The sequence below is a fragment of the Aricia agestis genome, chromosome 19 (genome assembly GCF_905147365.1).
Source record: "Aricia agestis chromosome 19, ilAriAges1.1, whole genome shotgun sequence".
Classification (NCBI taxonomy): domain Eukaryota; kingdom Metazoa; phylum Arthropoda; class Insecta; order Lepidoptera; family Lycaenidae; genus Aricia; species Aricia agestis.
The window spans coordinates 5,064,566-5,084,824 of record NC_056424.1 but is presented as its reverse complement, the minus strand read 5'-3'; the positions used below and the strand labels follow the sequence as shown (position 1 = coordinate 5,084,824).

At 37.7% G+C, this 20,259-nt stretch overlaps 1 protein-coding gene across 3 annotated transcripts in view; it reads left to right on the top strand.

Moving 5' to 3' along the window:
* The window catches only part of LOC121736331 (hexokinase HKDC1-like), a 40,648-nt gene extending 20,667 nt beyond the window's left edge, over positions 1 to 19,981 (top strand). For all 3 annotated transcript variants that reach the window (XM_042127445.1, XM_042127447.1, XM_042127446.1), the window contains 9 exons: positions 12,128 to 12,281; positions 12,813 to 12,924; positions 13,368 to 13,474; positions 14,294 to 14,514; positions 15,662 to 15,870; positions 16,365 to 16,502; positions 17,385 to 17,527; positions 18,845 to 18,978; positions 19,342 to 19,981. In XM_042127445.1, coding sequence (XP_041983379.1) covers positions 12,128 to 12,281; positions 12,813 to 12,924; positions 13,368 to 13,474; positions 14,294 to 14,514; positions 15,662 to 15,870; positions 16,365 to 16,502; positions 17,385 to 17,527; positions 18,845 to 18,978; positions 19,342 to 19,431 — 1,308 coding nt within the window. In that variant the 3' untranslated portion in view covers positions 19,432 to 19,981. The remainder of the gene's footprint in view (positions 1 to 12,127; positions 12,282 to 12,812; positions 12,925 to 13,367; positions 13,475 to 14,293; positions 14,515 to 15,661; positions 15,871 to 16,364; positions 16,503 to 17,384; positions 17,528 to 18,844; positions 18,979 to 19,341) is intronic.
* The last annotated feature ends 278 nt before the right edge of the window (positions 19,982 to 20,259 follow it).

The window sequence follows — 20,259 nt, the reverse complement described above, 5'->3', positions numbered from 1 at the left end:
CGTTACTTTTGCAACAAAATCAGTTTATTTTTGTAGGCGTGACCGATTTTGCTGTAAATAATGGAGATACTTTGAGTCCCGAGAAAGGTCATAGAAATTTACTTTTTATCCTGGATAAATGTGCGCGCGATAAACGAACTTTGGCGCAACGGAGTCATCAGCTAGTTTCATATAAACAGGTTATTTGCCCGCCCATTTAAACGCTGTAAGATATGCGGGTTACACGTGTGATGCATGTTAACTGCCAATAAAAGTGCAATGCGTCAATTGAACATTGAGTGAACATTGAGTGAACACTTATAGCTCGTTAACACTTGCTCTGACAATTGCTAAGTTATTTCTTAACCGATAAAATCTTGCCTGAATGGCAAACAGAAACTACAAAACAAAACAACAACAAAAAATCACGTGAGGCACTCGGGGACTGCCGCGGTAAAGCTTTTGCATAGCTCTAGCATCTCGGAATCGGCTCCAACGATTTTCATGAAATTTAGTATATAGGGGGTTTCGGGGGCGATAAATCGATCTAGATAGGAATCATTTTCAGAAAATGTATTTTTATGCGTGTTTTATCGATAATCGATAAACAGAAAAATATGACTCTTCCTGACATCTATTGGCGAATAATAATACTATTTTGTAAGCAACTAATTGTTTTAACGACCAGCAGATGGCGTTATTAAGTAACACGAAGTCAATGAGTGTTTGCTATACCGAGCAAAGCTCGGTCATCCAGTTACTATTATATAATACTAGCGACCCGCCCCGGCGTCGCACGGGTATAAAATATATAGCCACTGAACAAAATGATCAAAATCGATAGCCTATGATCCTTCACGTGGTCTACTTCTTATTTGTGCCAAATAACATAAAAATTGCTCCAGTAGTTCGCGAGATAAGCCCTTTCAAATAATTTCCCCCGTTTTTCCACATTTTCCTATTAGTCTTAGCGTGATAAAATATAGCCTATGTCCTATAGCCTTCCTCGATAAATGGGCTATCTAACACTGAAAGAATCATTTAAAGATTTTAATCTTTAATATATTTTAGTCTTCAAGACTGGAGATATTTCTGATAAGGCCAACTACAGACCTATCTCACTAGTCACTTTTACGGCTAAAGTACTGGATGGTTTGCTTGAGAGACAACTTAAACAACATCTTGACATACACGATGCACACTTTGGGTTTAGGCCAAAGCTGTCCACAGAATGTGCAATTTTGTCTCTTAAGCATATCATCAAGTATTATACCAGCAGAAAAACATGTGTGTATGATGCTTTTCTGGACCTGTCAAACCTAATCTGGTTTGCTATAATGTCCTCTGGTCTAAAATGTCCAAGTGTGGTGTTCCATCTGACACAGTTAAACTATTTAAATACTGGTACGGGCATCAGACAAACCAGGTCAGGTGGCTTGGACACTTGTCCGACGAATATACGTTGGACTGTGGACTGAGACAGGGTGGGTTGTCCTCGCCAATGCTCTTCAATTTCTATGTGAATGAATTGATTGATGAACCATACACAGGTCGGATGCTCCCTTGACGGCCATATTGCCAATAGCATTAGTTACGCAGACGATATGATGTTGCTGAGTCCATCAATCTCAGCTCTAAGGAGATTGATTGGTGTGTGCGAGAGATACGCATTGTCACATGGCCTGGTCTACAACGTTAAGAAAAGCCAGCTGGTTATATTTAAAACTAAAGGTTGTAACTTAGACTCGTTGCCAACAGTAACTCTGAATGGAGGGGCTATTACTAGAGTGTCGTCTTTCAAGTATCTAATGGCCATATGGTGACTGAGGACTTGAAAGACGACTGTGACATGGAAAGGGAACGGAGTGCGATGGCAGTCCGATGTAACATGTTGTCCTTAGATTTGCACGATGTAGTAAAGAAGTTAAATTAACTCTCTTCAGAGCTTTTTGCCAATCTATGTATACGTGCAATCTGTGGGTTGACTACACGCAGCGGGCTTACAACGCTCTCCGAGTCCAATATAATAATGCACTAAGAGTGATGTTGGGGCTTCCGCGATTCTGGAGCGCATCAAATATGTTTGCTCAAACTCACACTGATGGCTTTCAAGCCGTCATAAGAAAGCGAGTAGCTTCTTTGATGAGCAGAGTTCGCGCAAGCACCAACACCATTGGATGATAAGTGATAAAGTTGAGTGTCCAATCATGCGTCATTGGGTGCACATTCATGTTTACGTGCCCAGTGCTGCTGGTAGGCCTCGTAGATATTTTAACTAATTATATAATTCCTGAGTACTAACATAGTTTGTAATGAAATAATTATTGTATTTACTAACAACTTATGGACTCCAGTCTGAAATAAACATTTTTTTTTAAACTACGCAACGTTCTTTGTTCCATTTAGGGAACAAAGGGACATGAGGAAAAAGAAAGCGACTTTGTTAAATCATTTATTTATAATAATAGCTCCCACACCGATTTCGGTGACGGTGGCCGGTTTCATTGAAACCAGGCCAGCTACGCAGGAGTCATTTTTATAGTGACCAAGTGTGTGCGCAGTACACAAGAGCACTCTCTATTCCTTTACTCTCATAACCCAGTGGGACGGACGACCGACACGACTGGCGAGAGATCAGGCGCAGGACCGACTTTTTACATGCCCATCCGACGCATGGATCATCTTACTTGTCAGACAATCAGGTGATCAGCCTGCATTGTCCTAACCAAACTTGGAAATAACATGTTTCCAACGCGGGAATCGAACCCACGACCTCCGAGTCAAGAGCCGCGCTCTATACCACTAGACCACGGAAGCGTTATTTATAATATGTATAGAACTACTGCAATGTTTTCACGCTAGAGGCAGCACCAGCATAGACAGTAAACAAAAAGTTTTCAACATGGCGGATTGTTTACTGTAACTATGATTTACGAGTAGAAGCGCCCTCTGCTCCGACCCTTACGTAATATTATTCCCTATTAGGCAAATTTTAGTTAATCCTGCGAAATAATCGTTACATTCAATAAAATATATAGTACACATAGTGAAAAGATCAAAAATTACTTTAATATGTATGGCTGTATGGAAGAAAGAAAAAGTTTCCAGCAATTATAGATAACACAATAAAGATGCAATAGGTCGACAGTAATTAAGATAGAGGTTTAATCAGAGACCTCTGATACTACCTGACCTGGGTGCTTAGTCAAATTATATTCGAAAGTTGCAATAGCAAAGACATAATATCTAAAACTTATGAGATTTGACATAATACATCGCTAACGCCTAGACTCTGACCGGTTTACATTAATCCAATCCAGCTCTGCATTGTTACTGGATTCAGTACATTCCTGACTCCAGTGCCCGTTTGCATTATTCCAGTAGCAATCCAGTGATGGATTGGATTACTGGATTGGAATAAAGTAAACCGGCCGTATAGCTATAGCATATTATCTGCCAAACTATTCATAATTCATTAAATTAAAGTTTAATCATCATTATGGGCCTGTTTTACCACTTCCTGATAAGTGACGAATAGGCTATCCACCAATTAACTTGACAGATTAAGTATGGGGAATCTGTCAAAAAAGTTGTGAATAGCCTATTCGACACTTTATCAGGGAGTGGTGAAACAGGGGCCTTACTCCCGAAACTGATAAATTTATTTTAGATGTCTAAAGTGTCAAAAACCGTTGAAATCGAAAATCGAAATTAGTTTCGGGAGTAAGGCCCCAGGTAATGTTTCTGAGTAAGGTAGTTAGTATCACATCATTAGTGGTCACTGGTGACTGATCATAACAATTTCTCGTATATAATCATCATCACATCCAGACTTGATGTGCAATCAAAATAGTTTTGGACGCATTCCAAATGGGCGTTTGCTAATAAAATACTTTGCAACTTTTTACGAATAGGCATAAAAATAAAAATATCTGTTTGACTTTTGTATTGCATACTGTGTTACGTAGTTTTACATATTATACTTTGATTTTAAATAATATTTATGAAGTAAGTACTCCTACAAAATCCTAATCAAACAATGAAAAGAACCTGTTTTGTTATTATGCAGAATTAGCTGAAATTATTGATTTGTTCAATAAATTATTATTTCAACTCTGAATAAAACAACTTACTTATACAATAGAAAACTTAATGGTAACCCCCTATAAAGATAAGGACATGAATATTATGTGATAACAAGAAACAAACAAGTAAAGAACCAACAATTGTTACATGCAATAACTTTTACGACACTTACAAGACGTAAAGACTAAAGATAGTAATAATTATTATCAACAATTATTATTATTGTGATAGTGAATATTATATCGGTTTTATTTATTATTTAATATTTATATAATATACAGTTTTTGGCTACTTTTTAGGGTTCCGTAGTCAACAAGGAACCCTTATTTTCCCAGTTTCATTCTGTCCGTCTGTCTGTCCGCGCGGTTTTGCTCAGAAACTACCTATAGGACCTGCAAAGCTATAATTTGGCATGAATACAGTATACACATAATATTAATGATACCGACAAAATGGTATATAAAATCTTAAAAAAATATGTTTTTATGGTACCCTGCCCTACAGATCAAGCGGGGATATTATGAGTATTCATAGATAATTTTCCGATTTAGGGATCCATTTGTGAAATATTAAGTTTTAAAGTGGAAAAAATAGTTGAGTCCAGTTTCCCCCCTTCTACTAGAAACGGTTGCTTTGGAAATGTCAAAAAATTCACGGGAGTAGGAAATATGCTGAATTTAAAAGGAAAACTATCAGGCTAAGAAGACTTCATAAGTTATTGAGTACTAGTCGATCAACTTCAAAAACTAGCAGTACTACGGAATCCTATAAGTATTGCGCGAGGCCCGACACGCACTTGGCCGGTTTTTTTATTTATCACCAGCTAAATTTCTCAGAAATGTTGGCTCTTATTATGGCTGTATGAGCTTTGAGCATATTATTGTTATCATGGCTCAATTTATGACGGACTCCGTGCGTCACAATTCGTTTATCGCGCGGGAACCGTACATTTTTCCGGGATAAAAAGTATCCTATGTCCTTTCCTGGGACTCAAAGTATCTTCATACCAAATCTCAGCAAAATCGGTTCAGCGGCTTAGACGTGAAGGCTACGTAGACATGTACTTAAGTCAATTTAATATTTATACCCAAGATCACGTAAAACCGTTATATTCAGGGTGTAACGAAACTAAGTGTTAATAAGGGTTTAGAATATGTATATTGTATTTGTAAGTGTCCCTTATATCGAGTTCACTGTGAAAGTGGCAGCGCTGAAAGAGCAAATTTATTTTGATACATTTTTGTTTGGGCAAGCGCCCAGCGACAGGAATTTTCTCATACAAAAGTTAAAAACAAAGTGGATCATTCAGCGCTGCTACTTTCACAGTGAACTCAATACAATTAAGGGACTCAAACACACTCAAAAATATTATCACTTTATTATAGGTATTAGGTACTACTTGAAATAACAAATTATAGAGAGTGAATGTAGGGGGAAATTTCAAATCTAAGGCGATTGGGCAAAATAGTAAACTGGAGTACAAAAAGCTGCTGAAAAAAGTTACTAGCCCGATAGGTCAAAAATGTAGATATTAGTACTTAAACCAACGTATCTAGCCTGAGTCAAAACACCTAATTTCGGAGAAGTAACACATTGTACTAATTATTATTATTCATAAGTAGTTCTTATACTTAATATGTGATTAGTCGAAACAAATTCTGAAAAGAAGTCATGCAGCTTAATATACATAATATTGTCTCTTACGGAAAATTAATTCAAATTAAGATTAATTTTGATGTAATTACAATTTAAATAAGTTACTTTATGCTTATTAGATTAAAGAAAACTTGTTTCTAACTTTTGCAACGTCCAACGTCAATTAGTATTCATTCTGCAACCTGCAAAGTATCGAAAGGGAATAAATATATTCGTCTTGTATAGTACCCTACCTACTGTATATGAATAAAATAATATTCAGTAGGTTCTTGACTCTCCTAGGGCACACTAGGGGTCAAACATGAGTCAAGTAACTCCTAAACTGACATATTGATTTTCCCTTGTCAGTCCCATCACTGGTTCGTTAGCGAGATGGTATCAGCACAAGGGTGTCAGGGGGGTGTGAGGGGGTAATGGGGAAGGGGGTAACGGCGGCCATTGACGCAAGTTCTTAATTTGAATTTGTTTTTGATTGTACCAAAGATATAGAGGAATGGATTGAGCATTGACAATTATTATTAGAAATCTCTTGGTAAATCATTCATTGGATCAGTAGTTCAGGCGCTAGGTAGTAGGTACGCTTTTGATACTCAGACTGCTAAAAATTTTACTTTTTTTTGTTTTATCGTAGTCGGTTACTAACAAACTGACCACAAATAAAAATAAGTGATTGTTCAATTTATTAAAACGAAACCGATTCGCGTGAAGTCTATCTGTTTGTTTGCCTGTCCGTCTGTTTTCGCGCTTAAACCACTGAACTGATTTTGATGGGTTAGCCTTTAGGAGATAATTTTTTATCCCGGAAAAATGTACGATACGATATGTATGTCCTGCGATAGACGAAATTTGCAGGCGCAGCGGAGTTGCGGTCGTTATCTAGTTAATATTATGATTTATGTTACATGGCAAGGTATATAAAATATAGTTTATTACTAGATTAAGAGGATACACCAGGGGCTAGCGAAATGAATAAAAAGTACGTGTAATATCTATAGCTGTCTCCCTTACCTCAAGCCTAAACCGCAGAACGCGATAGAGACAACTGCAGAAAATCCAGAAAATCAACGATTCGTTGTCCCCTGATTCCTTCCCCAAAACTTAACCGATTTAAGTATTTTTTCACTAAAGATTAAAGAAAGGCTTGAGCTATGTTCCTATGTTTCGCTTTTTTGTATAATCTAGTCAAATCTGTTTTCTGGACGTTTGAACACAGCGGAAAATCTGACCATTTTTTTGGGTTTTTGAACGTTCATATCTTATTTAATAATTAAATTATGAAAAAAAAGAAAACATAGAGACATTGTATTAGTGGCCGTAGATATTCAGGAAAAAAAATATAACTTTACTAGCATTATCCAGGGAGAAAACAGGGGACAACGTTTGTATGGAAAAAAGGACGGTGTGGACTCCTCTTAATTGATTTACACGGGGTGAAAATCCATATCAATCTTTACAGGGACACGACAGTCAGACATCTTGTCATTTGCTACAATGATCGATGAGCTGGAGCGGGAAACTTTCAGCAACTTTTTAATTTACGGAGAATAAATATTATTTATTACTAGCTGTTACCCGCGACTTCGTCCGCGTCAAAAAATTTGATAAGTTGATAACAAAGAATGAACATTATGAACATGGTTTCTAATTTGGACCATAATTATCTTATGCAACGACAAAAGAATTTTGAAAATCAGTCCACAAACGGCGGAGTAAAATATATAGATGAAACATAAAAAAGTAAAAAATATCCTACTCCTTTTTGGAAGTCGGTTAAAAAGTAGCCTAAGTTACTCCTTATTACATCAGCTATCTGCCAATAAAAGTCCCGTCAAAATCGGTCCAGCCATTTCGGAGATTAGCCGGAACAAACAGACAGACATACAGACAGACAAAAATTCTAAAAATTGTTATTTTGGTGTAAGTACCGTCTAAATATTCATATGCATGTAGTAAAAACGGTTATTTTAATATTACAAACAGACACTCCAATTTTATTTATATGTGCATAGATGTGTATAGATAAGTCTATCAAACATTTTATTAAGTTCCATATAATTATTAATTAAAAAATACTCATTTACTTAATATTAAAATATGTAAAACAGCATAATTGTATTTTTATTAGTATTTACGAGAAAGGTTAGAATAATTTAGTTAAACAAAAAACAAATGTTGGATTACATAGACACTTTAAGTAATAAAGAAAATATTAGAAAAAATATTTTGTTTACCTTTCCTTATCTTGCAAATAGAACGCAAAGAGTTGAAGTTAATTCTAAAAGGTCTAATGGTAGTAAAATAAAGCTAGGTGTTCCACAAGGATCTATTTTAGGTCCCTTTCTTTTTCTCATTTACATAAATGACCTACCTTATCTAGTTAAAGATAAGCATGAGATAGTACTTTTTGCTGATGACACTTCACTAATTTTTAATGTGAAGCGACAACAATATAATTACGACGAGGTAAATAGTGCTCTCTCAAAAATAGTACAATGGTTTAATGCTAATAATTTACTATTAAATTCTAACAAAACGAAATGTTTAAAGTTCAGTTTGCCAAATGTTAGACAAGTACAAACCAATGTACTATTAAATGATGAGAAAATGAAATTAGTGGACACCACTATTTTCCTAGGTATAACTTTAGACAGTAAATTACAGTGGGGTCCGCATATTGCAAATCTGGCGGATAGGCTCAATTCTGCAGCATATGCTGTTAAAAAAATCAGTGAAATAACTGATGTAGAAACAGCGCGACTTGTTTACTTTAGTTACTTCCACAGCATTATGTCCTATGGAATCCTTCTATGGGGAAATACAGCGGACATTAATTCAATATTCGTGCTGCAGAAGCGTGCCATACGTTCTATTTATAAGATGTCATCGTGTGAATCCTTAAGAGAAAAGTTTAAGGAAATAAATATTCTGACCGTCGCATCTCAATATATTTTGGATAACGTACTGTATGTAAGAAAGAACTTAAATAGTTTCAAAAAGAAAAGCGACAATCATTGTTTTAACACTAGGAATAAGAACAAATTAGAAATACCAGTGATCAGACTTAGCAAAGTCAGCAAATCTTTTAAAGGCCAGTGTATACGCCTGTACAATAGAATCCCAGAAAACGTTCAAAATCTCTCTATCAATAAATTTAAAAATGTAGTAAAAGAACGTTTGTGTACTAAAGCTTATTATAAAATCAATGATTTCATCGACGACAACACACCTTGGGAATAGGGTGGTTCTTACAGGCTACTAGTATATTTTTTATAAGTAATTCCTATTGTAAATAGTTCTAAGTCATAATATTGTTATATAACACAGTCAAATTAACTAGACGCATGGTGATGACGTCATTACGCTTGCATGTACATTCCAGTGGTGCGTCAGGTTAATATAATGTACATCCCGGGATGTAATGTACATGAATGTGACCGTATTGTACTGTTATATGTTTTAAATTGTAATTTTCCATCTTTTTAGTAAAAGATGGCCCCGTGCGAGTTTGTTACGCCGGTTCTTCTCGCCGGGTTAGTTCCCGAACCGGTGGTAGGCACCGTAGTATCGACGTTCGGTAAAGTTTTTGTAAAAGAATTTCTCCGAATAAAAATATTTTTGATTTTGATTTTGAATAATAATTTTGTCGTAGATACTTGGTAGATACCAACAATTTTTTTTATATAATTGTTTATGAAATGCTATCAAGTTTAGGAGCGATTAGAATAATCTTAACTTATCTTTAAATTCCTTATGCTAATTTGGTCTATCTTTTAATTACTGTGTTAAAGTACAGTGTTACGGTCGTGTATTTGCCCGTTGTGAATTCATTAAAAAAGTAAGATGGAAATATCCGAAGTGAGGAAACACGTGTTACCCATTCGTCCGTATCCACTGTTCGATCAAGTGAGTTTTAAATTTCGAATTATTTAATTAAATTTTTAAATTTTCATTTGAAATTCGAAATTTAAAAATTTAAAATAAGTATACGTTTATTCGAATGTAAGAATGTAAAAAATTGAATTATTTACCTATTCCTTGTTTAAAAGACTATCCAACAATGATATTGTATGAAAAACTCAAAGCTCTCCAACTATTCCAACAATCTAATTAAAATTATTTCTTTCAACATTATTTTTATTTCTAAGAAGAAAAGAGGTAGGTATACTATTATAAAATATGATGTTAAAAATGTTAAAAAATAAGTGTTTTTGTTATACTTAATATTAAATAAGTAAGTATAGAAAAATCATATTATTTTATGTGCAAAATGAAGGTAATAGACAAGACGTGGTCAAATCTTTTCCTAGAATCATTATTATTATTTTCTCATGAGTTAATAGGAGGAAACAGTAATTGTTACTAGATATACCTACTATTATTATCTAGATTCAGCCGATTGTGCTGTAATTTGTGATGTAATGCTCTAAGCCGGCCATTACTATGCCGCTAGTTGTATCTAATCTAATCTAATCTCGGCGTGGGTTAGGAGATTGCAACCGAAAATAACTAGATAGTAACTAGATATATTTTCTATCAATATACTTAAGCCGAAAAATCGATTTACTAGAACATAAGGCCTGTATTCACTTTAAGTGCGAGTGCAGGTGACACACTTGCTTTCTCCTGATTACTAATCACCTGCACTTATTACTAATCAAAGTGAATACATGCCCATATAGAAGGAGTGACTTTGATTTGCGGAAACCCATAGCTCACAATTTGATTATATTTTTAAATAGCTGCTGTCCGCGACTTCGTCCGCGTCAGCAAAATGTGATAACAAAGATAATAAAAAAGAGAAAAAATCCCCTTTTTAGGGTTCCTTTATAAAAAAGTGAAATATATCCTCCCCCTTTTCGGAAGTCGGTTAAAAAGTAGCCTAAGTTATTCCTTACTACACCAGCTATGTGCCTAAAAAAGTCCCGTCAAAATCGCTCCAGCCATTTCAGAGATTAGCCGGAAAAAACAGACAGACAGACAGACATACAGACAAAAATTGTAAAAAATGTTGTTTTGGTGTCTGTACCCTATAAATATTCATATGCATGTAGTAAAAACGGTTCTTTCAATATTACAAACAGACACTCCAATTTTATTTATATGTATGTATAGATTTTTATCAGTTCACGCTTTTATTAGCTTCACTTGTAAGTTGTAACTATGTATGAAAATCTTGGAATATTAAGAGGATACACCAGGGGCGAGAGAAATTGAAAATAGGTATTTGAAAATGTATTGCTGTCTCACCAATCTCAAGTCTCCCACCGCAGAGCGCGATAAAGACAATACGACAAAAGTTCTAATAAAAGAACAGAAAATCTTCGATTCGTTGTCCGCTGATTCCTTCTCCAAAACTTAACCGATTTAAGTATTTTTTTCATTAAGAATTAAAGCAAGGCTTGAGCTGTGTTCCTATGTTTTATTTTTTTTGTATATTTTAGCCAGTTTTGTTTTCTGGGTGTTTAAACACAGAGGAAAATCTTGCCATTTTTTTGGGTTTTTGGACGTTCTTATCTTTTTTAATAATAAAATTATGAAAAAAAAGAAAACACAGGGACATGCTAATAGTGGCCATAGATATTCAGGAAAAAAATTATAACTCTACCGGCATTATCCAGGGAGGAAACAGGGGACAGCGTTTGTATGGAAAAACGGCGGTGTGGAATCCTCTTAATTTGACCCACTTCCCGGTCTGTTCTGATGACAATACATGACTAGATAAGAAACGTCATTACAAATCCAATATAGCGGCCTCCCTATAACGGCGCGCGGCGGACAGGCTATTTGAAATGCACCCCCATGATATGGGTATCAAATGAAAGGGTTTGCTGTCCGGAATACGAAAAAAATAGTCACGTGACTTAAATCCAACATGGCGGGCATCCAAAACGGCGGATTGGCTAAAGAGTGTTTTTTAGTTTTTTTAACTATTATATTATTACCATTAGCAATATCCTACGAAAATGTATCCATAACCTACAGGCATAGGCATGGCCAATGGCCATCTATATATATATATATATATATATATATATATAGTCGGTCAAATAGCTAGTGAGTGAGTAATAAATTGTAAATATGGCATTATCCGATTCATTTCAGAATCAGAGTTTATTTTGTCGGTGGCAGGCAACTTAGTTTCTTCGTTCGACTTTCAAAAAGTGTAGAGAGACTTCCAATCCTACACCTCCACTTCAAGTCAGGCCACCCAAAAAAATTTAAAAGTTTTGATAATCTCTTTCTTTGGGTAAAGACACGGCCCGCTAAGCGTTTGTCTAGGTTTCAAACTTATACTTATATTTTGGGGGCCTCCGAAAATGTTTGATTAAGGCTCATAAGGCTCACTACGCGACAATAAACATCTCGTCTCTTCGGACGACTTTCTCAAGATCCTTCTTCCTTCCAGGTAGAATCTCGTCTGTCGGGTCTGGTGCTGTGCGGGGGGACGCTGCGGCGGGTGGGGGAGGTGTTTACGAGGGAGATGGAGAACGGCCTGAGGGAGAAACCCTCCAGTCTGCAGATGGCCAACACATATGTACCTGAACTGCCCGATGGCACAGGTAGGTCTTACAGTTGTGACACACCGATGATAGATGTTAAATTAATTTAATATGAAATCAGCTTTCCAATCACAAATTAATATAAAAACTTTTTGTAATTTAGTTGTGGGGGTCATCCATAAAGTATGTCACACGTAATACGCGTTCAGATGTGCGCGCGGATTCAGCTCGCGTGTTTTCCCGAACGCTACGGCAGAAAACGCGAGGGAGGGGGAGGCGTGTGACAAGGAGTGGTCCTACTTTTTGTGACTCATATTTTTTTAAATTTAAAAATCGCGTGATAGATGATCTCTGAACGTTTATGGATGGATTAGTGATGGATGGCGTGTGGTTATTATTATTATTATTGCAAAGTTTCCTTACATACTTTACAGAAAGTTTTGTCTTAAAGAAACCTTAGACAGAAAACATGTTTTAAAAAAATACTAGTATTTATCATAAACATTGCTGAAAATGTCATTGACCTGGCGCATTCACGCTCATGAAAGAATAAAATATGTAGAATCCTATTTCAGAACCCTAATGTTTCAGAGGAAGGAGTATTCCTGGCGCTGGACCTGGGCGGCACCAACATGAGGGTGCTGCTGCTGGAGCTGCGAGGAGGAGAGCTGATCAGACAAGACGTCAAGCAGTACCACATCAAGTGAGTTCCATTGACTAAGGAGTCAACGGTACTGACCATGACTTTAATATGCTTTTGTTTTCATAATTTTAACCCATCATAAATTCCCAAGCGGCAGCCGTATGCCGCATAACAATTGAAAATCTATTGTGTCTGCGATACCCACAATGGAGGTGTTAACGAATCATTTGGCGGTTGGCGTCAGTACCGGTTTTACCTACTACCAGCACCCTGGGCGAGATTTCTTATTAAGGTGCTGGTAAAGAAAAAATTGTCAGATGACTGGTTAGCATCTCATTAATTTAGATCAGTAGTTAAGGAGCTATGCAATGAAATATGAATGTCGCAGCCGACTGGTTTAAATAGCCGTTCAATCAAACAGCTAGCCCTTTCACATTCTTCGCAACACAGGTCCGCTCAGCTCTGGTGGAAACGCAACTTAATTTTCCATTTTCTATTTTCAGTGACGCACTAAGGTTCGGGCCTGGTGAGGACTTGTTCAACTTCCTGGCAGACTGCGTCCACGATTTCGTCAAATCAGAAGGATTGGAAAAGGAAGCTATGGCACTGGGTAAAAAAACACAAAATACAACAACAATTAAAATTAAAGATTCGAGAAAAAAAGAGATAAAATCATAAAATATCTGAAAATAGAAGTTTAATGTCATAATCAAAATGAAGTATGAAATACAGTACAGAGCTACGCTTGAATCATATAGTATACGACAATCCTCAGATCTTTATTGAACGACAAAAAAAAACATATTTATTAAACATACAAGCAAAACACAGCCAGAGTTAAAGATAATCGGCCAAGTGCGAGTCGGACTCGCGCGCGAAGGGTTCCGTACCGTTATTGAGCAAAAATAGACCAAAAAATGTGTTTTTTTGTATGGGAGAGCCCCCCTTTTTATTTTATTTAACATTTTTTTATTACACATAATATATTTAAGGCCTTTGTGAAAATGTCAAGTCCCTACCTGTTGCCATTATTGATATTGAGCAAAAAAGGCTAAAAAAATTATGTTGGTTGTATGGGAGTTATATGTATGTAGCCCCCCTTAAATATTAATATTATTTTGTTTTTAGTATTTGTTGTTTTGGCGGCAACAGATATACACAATCTGTGAAAAAATTCAGAAGTCTAGCGGTTCTTGAGATAGCCTGGCGACAGACAGACAGACAGTCAGACAGACAGACAGACGGACAGACAACGAAGTTTTGGTAATAGGGTCCTTTTTACCCTTTGGGTACGGAACCCTAAAAACGTTTGCGAGAGACGTTAGCAACTTTGTTAAATTCTATTTATTGTCTGAATTGTAATTCTAAAGCTATTGTTAATATCCTAATTCTATAAAGCGGTGAACAATCATAAGTCCAATTATTCCAGGTTTCACATTCTCCTTCCCGATGAACCAGCACTCCATCTCCTCTGGGGAGCTGGTGACATGGACCAAGAGCTTCAAGTGCAGCGGCATGGAGGGCCTGGATATGGCCGCTGAGCTGCAGCGCTGCCTGGACCAGAGAGGTCTACGTGTGACTGTCCAGGTGCTGCTGAATGATACTACTGGCACGCTGATCGCAGGAGCACATACGGACCCGGAAGTTGCGGTAGGTTCCTTCTTACCTCAATATGATACCATCGAGGAAATTGATGAGGCAGTTGACAAACCAACGTCATTTGGTCGGGTCATGTCAATTCCGGCCAATTCAGACTGCAACGCGACGAGGCGAGGCGCGGCGGCATAAATTTGTATGGATTTGACAGATTTCAATTGCGTGAGACGTCTTGCGAATCTGTCAAATCCATACTTTAGAAATGCGTCGCGTTGCGGTCTGAAATCAACCCTAAGGGTCAATTCAGACCGCGTCGTGGCGAGGCGAGGCGCGGCACACAGGGCCCCCGCTACCATATGTGCAATGTGTGCAATGCACACGGGCGCCATACTCTAGGGGCGCCAAAACTAAAGCCCCAAGGACTTGCACTTGGCCGATTTTTGTTTGCTTTATTTCACCCACTTACCATAAATAAAAAATAGAAAAAACTTGCCTTAAGGGGCGCCAAAATCATTTTTGCACACAGGCGCCAATAGCCCTGGCGGCACAAATTTGTATGGATTTGACAGATTTCAATTGCGTGAGACTGTCAAATCCATATACATTTAGAAGTGCATCTACGCGTCGCGTTGCGGTCTGAATTGACCCTTAATGTTAATAAAACTAACGTTACTAACTTAAGCCTTGACCAGTGTTCATATTTTAATGTTTGCATGTCAAGAAAATCGACCAAAATATGTGAGACACTGTAAAATTGTACCATCTTATATGACCATATTTTTGCAAATAAAGATTATTATTATTAGGTATAGTTCTTAATTATAACATTTTAAACTTTCGCGTTGCACTATAATGAAACTTTTTAATCGGGGACTCGACAGTCCCCTCGTGACCACGGCCGTTGCAACACGGCCGAAACGTCGAGAAAAAGTATGTACTCTTAGTAGCATTACTACTTAAATAAGTCGCGTTAAGTCCCGATTAAAAAGTTTCATTAGTTCTTAATTACTCAACCGTATCTGACTATTGTAAGAGCCCAAAATTATCAAAACTTATTTATCGGGACTTTAGAAATGCTACTACCTACGCTTCTACATCCTTTTTTCTCGACGTTTCGGCCGTGTTGCAACGGCAGCGACGGCCGTGGTCACGAGGGGTAAGTCCCGATTAATAATATTATAATGGAAAACTTATTTTCCAGATCGGATTGATCCTAGGCACCGGTTCTAATGCGTGCTACATGGAGAGAGCGGAAAGGGTCCAACACTGGGAGGTATCCCACGAGAGGGTCAAGGATGTGTGCGTGGACATCGAGTGGGGAGCCTTCGGGGACAATGGCTGCCTGGACTTCCTGAGGACTGAGTTTGATGATGAGGTGGATGCTAACTCGCTGCTGGCTACATCTTTCACGTAAGTTTCTTATTCCATTTTGGTTGTTAACACGCAGTCAATAATTGCGTGCAATGCTACGTTTGAAGTCTTTGTGGTTAATTTTTTCTATAAACGGAATTGTAATAATAACATTTTTTTTATAAGTTTGGTAGAATACCTAATAGCTCCTAATAGCTTTGTCCACACTGTGCCTTTTTTTGTTCATCAAGGGCATGCGTTATATAGCGCAGTCAACAGCGCACGTGAGGCATGCCCGCGACGCTATGACACTTTTCTTTCCAGCGCGGGTGGATTTTGACGCATTCAATTATTGAATATGCCAAACGAAAGTTGAATAAAAAGATGATGATGAAAATTTAAGATGAAATTGCATAGTGTGGACATAGCTAATTATCTACTGAACGACACTATAATATTATTATGAACTCTTTATCACTATTGGTATAAGTTGTACAAAAAAGGTATTTTCTATTCTATTCTATTGGTTGTAATTTTGTTTATGATTTTTTCAGATTCGAGAAGTACATTGGTGGAAAGTATCTTGGCTCCCTGCTCGAGTTCGTTCTGAAGGGTCTAGCAAGGGATGGACTGTTCCCCGCAGCGCCCAAGAAGGACTCTCTTCAGTCAGAACACGTCAGTTTGTTTGAGGAGTAAGTTTTTTCATAATCTATTATTAAATTTAAGTATTCTTTTTTTTATGAAATAAGGGGCAGCTGATGGAAAGCAACTTCCGTCGCCCATGGACACTCGCAGCACCAGAAGAGCTGCAGGTGCATTGCCGGCCTTTTAAGAGGAAATAGGGTAATAGGGGAGGGTAGAGAAGGGAAGGGAAGGGAATTGGGGAGGGTAGGGAAGGAAAAAGGGTAGGGGATTGGGCCTCCGGTAAACTCACTCACTCGGCGAAACACAGTGCAATCGCTGTTTCACGCCGGTTTTCTGTGAGAACGTGGCATTTCTCCGGTCGAGCCGGCCCATGAAGCTATGCATTTGTTTTAGCTTCGTGAGCCGGCCCATTCGTGCCGAAGCATGGCTCTCCCACGTCTAAATATAATCTTATATGGCCTAAAAAGTTGACTCTATGTTATCCTACCTATTGCTTAACACGGAAGCTTCTTCAAGAAGAAGATGGAGATATTCAACGTGTTCGATGTCCGGGCCGTACACGCAGGAATTTGGCTTATGATCTATCCTTACTTGTCACTTACTCTTACTATCTCGTCCACTGGTATGCGACAAGAGGACGATTCATTTGGTCATTTGCTTTACTACATACGCGTATTAGGTATTGGGCCAATATCTAAGAGATGTAGATGTACATATTAGATAGAAAGACTGGACCTCTGTAAGACTATTGTAACATAACATACCTATTGTAATGGTACTTTCTGCAAATAAATAATTCTTATTCTTCTTCTTCTTATTGGAAAATTACATAGTCGATATCATGTCATAATATTATCCTCTTCCTTTGTAACCTGCAAAGCTGATAGTATGTAAAATCCTTATTATAAGCTTTTGTTTTTTGCTTCCAGGGAGGCTCTCCAAGGTTCTGTGGACAAGACTGCGGCAGCGCTGAGCGCGGCGTGCGGGCTGACGGTGTCGCGGTCAGACGCGCTGGTCGCGCAGCACGCGTGCGCGCTCATCTCCAACAGAGCCGCACAGTTGGTGTCAGTCTGTGAGTTGACTTTTAAGCTGTTTTCTTATACCTCTACCCATGAGCTATGATAATATTGGTAGAGCCATACTTCGGCAAGAATGGGCCGGCTTGACCGGTCAAATACCACGGGCTCACTGAAAACCGGCGTGAAACAGCGCTTGCGCTGTATTTCGCCGAGTGAGTGAGTTTACCGGAGGCCCAATTCCCTACCCTTCCCTATTCTTTTCCTTACCTCCCCTACCCTGTAATCCTATTCCCTCTTAAAGGACCGGCAACGCACCTAAAGCTCTTCTGATGTTGCGTGTGTTTACGGGCGATGGAAGTTGCTTTCCATCAGGTGGCCCGTTTACTCTTTTGCCCCCTTATTTCATTAAAAAAATATATAGAAATTACAAAATTAGTATTCGCCAAGTGTATGTATTTTGTTTCGTACTCGTATTGACTTGCCATGTCAATACGAAATAGAGCGTCCGTGGCCTAATGGGTAGACCTTCGGTTCGCACTCCTAGAGGGTGCAGGTTGGAACCCGGGTGGAGGCGTATACCTATGAGATATTTTCTGATCTCAAGTACATAATACGGACGCTCGTACGGTGAAGGAAAACATCGTGAGGAAACCCGCACATAGTTGGTCCCAGACGTATTGACTAGTTCTTTCCTCTGGACTAGGCCGACTATGATGCGAGAATGCCGTATGCGCTTGGGCAACCATACGGACATTTAAAAATCTTGTCCCAGGCACTACAGTATTTGAGGAGTGGTTACTTCGCTCTGAAAAATACTGTATAAATCATCCACAACGGATGTAAAGGCCTAGTTTTTTGACTTGCCATGGTACTTTAACTTTAAAGCTCTCTGATACCAATAATGATAATTTGGCCCAGTGTATGCCTCCAGCCTCGCCACAACAGCATCTTATATCCTATACTTCCTTGTATAAAAGCTGATACTCGACAATCACTGGTCATTCTAAGGTTATTGGGGGCATGTGCAGTGAAACTTTCAGCTTGTCCAAGGTGTAATAAAACTAAGTGATTGATGATAATCCTTTAGAGTGTGTACTTGTCTCTTATATATAGAGTTCACTGTAAAAGTAGCTGCGCTGAAGGAGTTTCTTTTTGTGATTTGTATGGGCAAGGTGAAAAAAAATTACTCTTTCAGCGCTGCTATTTTCACAGAGAACTCTATTTAGGGGACCCATACACAGTACACACCTTAAAGTATTAACTATTATCTCTTAGTTTTGTTACACCCTGTATATAATGACGATAATCTGACTGCTGTGGGCTCTAATTGCTCTATTATCTCGATTTGACGCTTTTTTTTTGTACTCCAGGCCTAGCGACCCTGCTGCGGCGCATCGACCGGGCGCACGTGTCGATCGCGGTGGACGGCTCCGTGTACAAGAAGCACCCGCGGTTCCGCTCGCTCATGGAGAATTACATCACCCTGCTGGCGCCGCACCATCAGGTATTGTATATTGTTGTTCAGGCCTATCGACCCTGCTGCGGCGCATCGACCGGTCGCACGTGTCGGTCGCGGTAAACGGCTCCGTGTGCAATAAGCACTCGTGGTTCCGCTCTTTTAAAATAATTTTGAATTTAAATGAAATGACGAATTTGATATGATTTCCATAAAAATATAGTTAAGGGAAGGACAACGTGATACGCTCCATAAATTTTAACACTTGCACTGAAGTCAGCTAAGTAGCCGATTAAGCCATATAAATTTAACACGGCTACTTTAACCTACATCTATAAGTTGGAAGGCATAATATACCGAATTACCGAATAGTCAGGTTACAAAATATTGGCTAAAAAAACTTTTTTCCAGTTCAAACTCATGAGCGCCGAGGACGGCAGCGGTAAAGGGAGTGCGCTCACAGCGGCCATCGCCAGAAGAATCGCTGCCCGGTCTCCTTAGCCGGCTAATCAATTTATCGTTTGAGTAAATTTATCAAATGAGTAAAGTAGATGTAATAGACTTGAGTGACTGCGATAGGTATATTGAGTATGTAAAATATGTTAGATACATACATATCCGAATATTACAATAAGGTTTAGCCAGTTTAGCCAATTTAGCTTGTAATTCCAAGCTTTTCTGGTAAACTTTTTGAAGATGTACTATTTAATAATTGGAAGTATAATTTCATCCCACTTATGAAAAAATAATTTATTTTACACTCGATATTGTTTTGTATATAAAATGGTTTTGTACAAAATAAAATTTAACACAAATTGAGTGTAATACAAACATAATTTGTGTAGTAAGTTTATTACATTCTCATTTTATTATTATTTTTATAAATTTATAATGATAGGTATGAATATTTTGATATATTAAGTAGAAATAATCTCGATGAATTTAGAGATATGTAGTTAGTTTCTACAGTTATCTTTATTAAAGTTGTTTTCCTAAGCATAGGTACCATCATATAGTATACACAGTCAAATAGCTAAGACCTAGGTCTCTCGTTAATATTATGTTCCAAGCCACGAAACTAGTGAATAAAAAAATTATAATATATTGTGAATCTAGTGAGTTGGATCATAGGTTTTCTTTAAAATTGATACTGTATGAAGTACGCATTTGTTGTAAAAGATAAGTTTATCATCTTGATATTTTATTAATTTATATATTTTATCACTTGTAGATAGTTGTTAATACCGATATTGAATTCTATCTTCATGGAATAAGGTAGACAATCGAACTACACTCCCATCCCCGGTAAAATGCTATCATTGCTGGGTA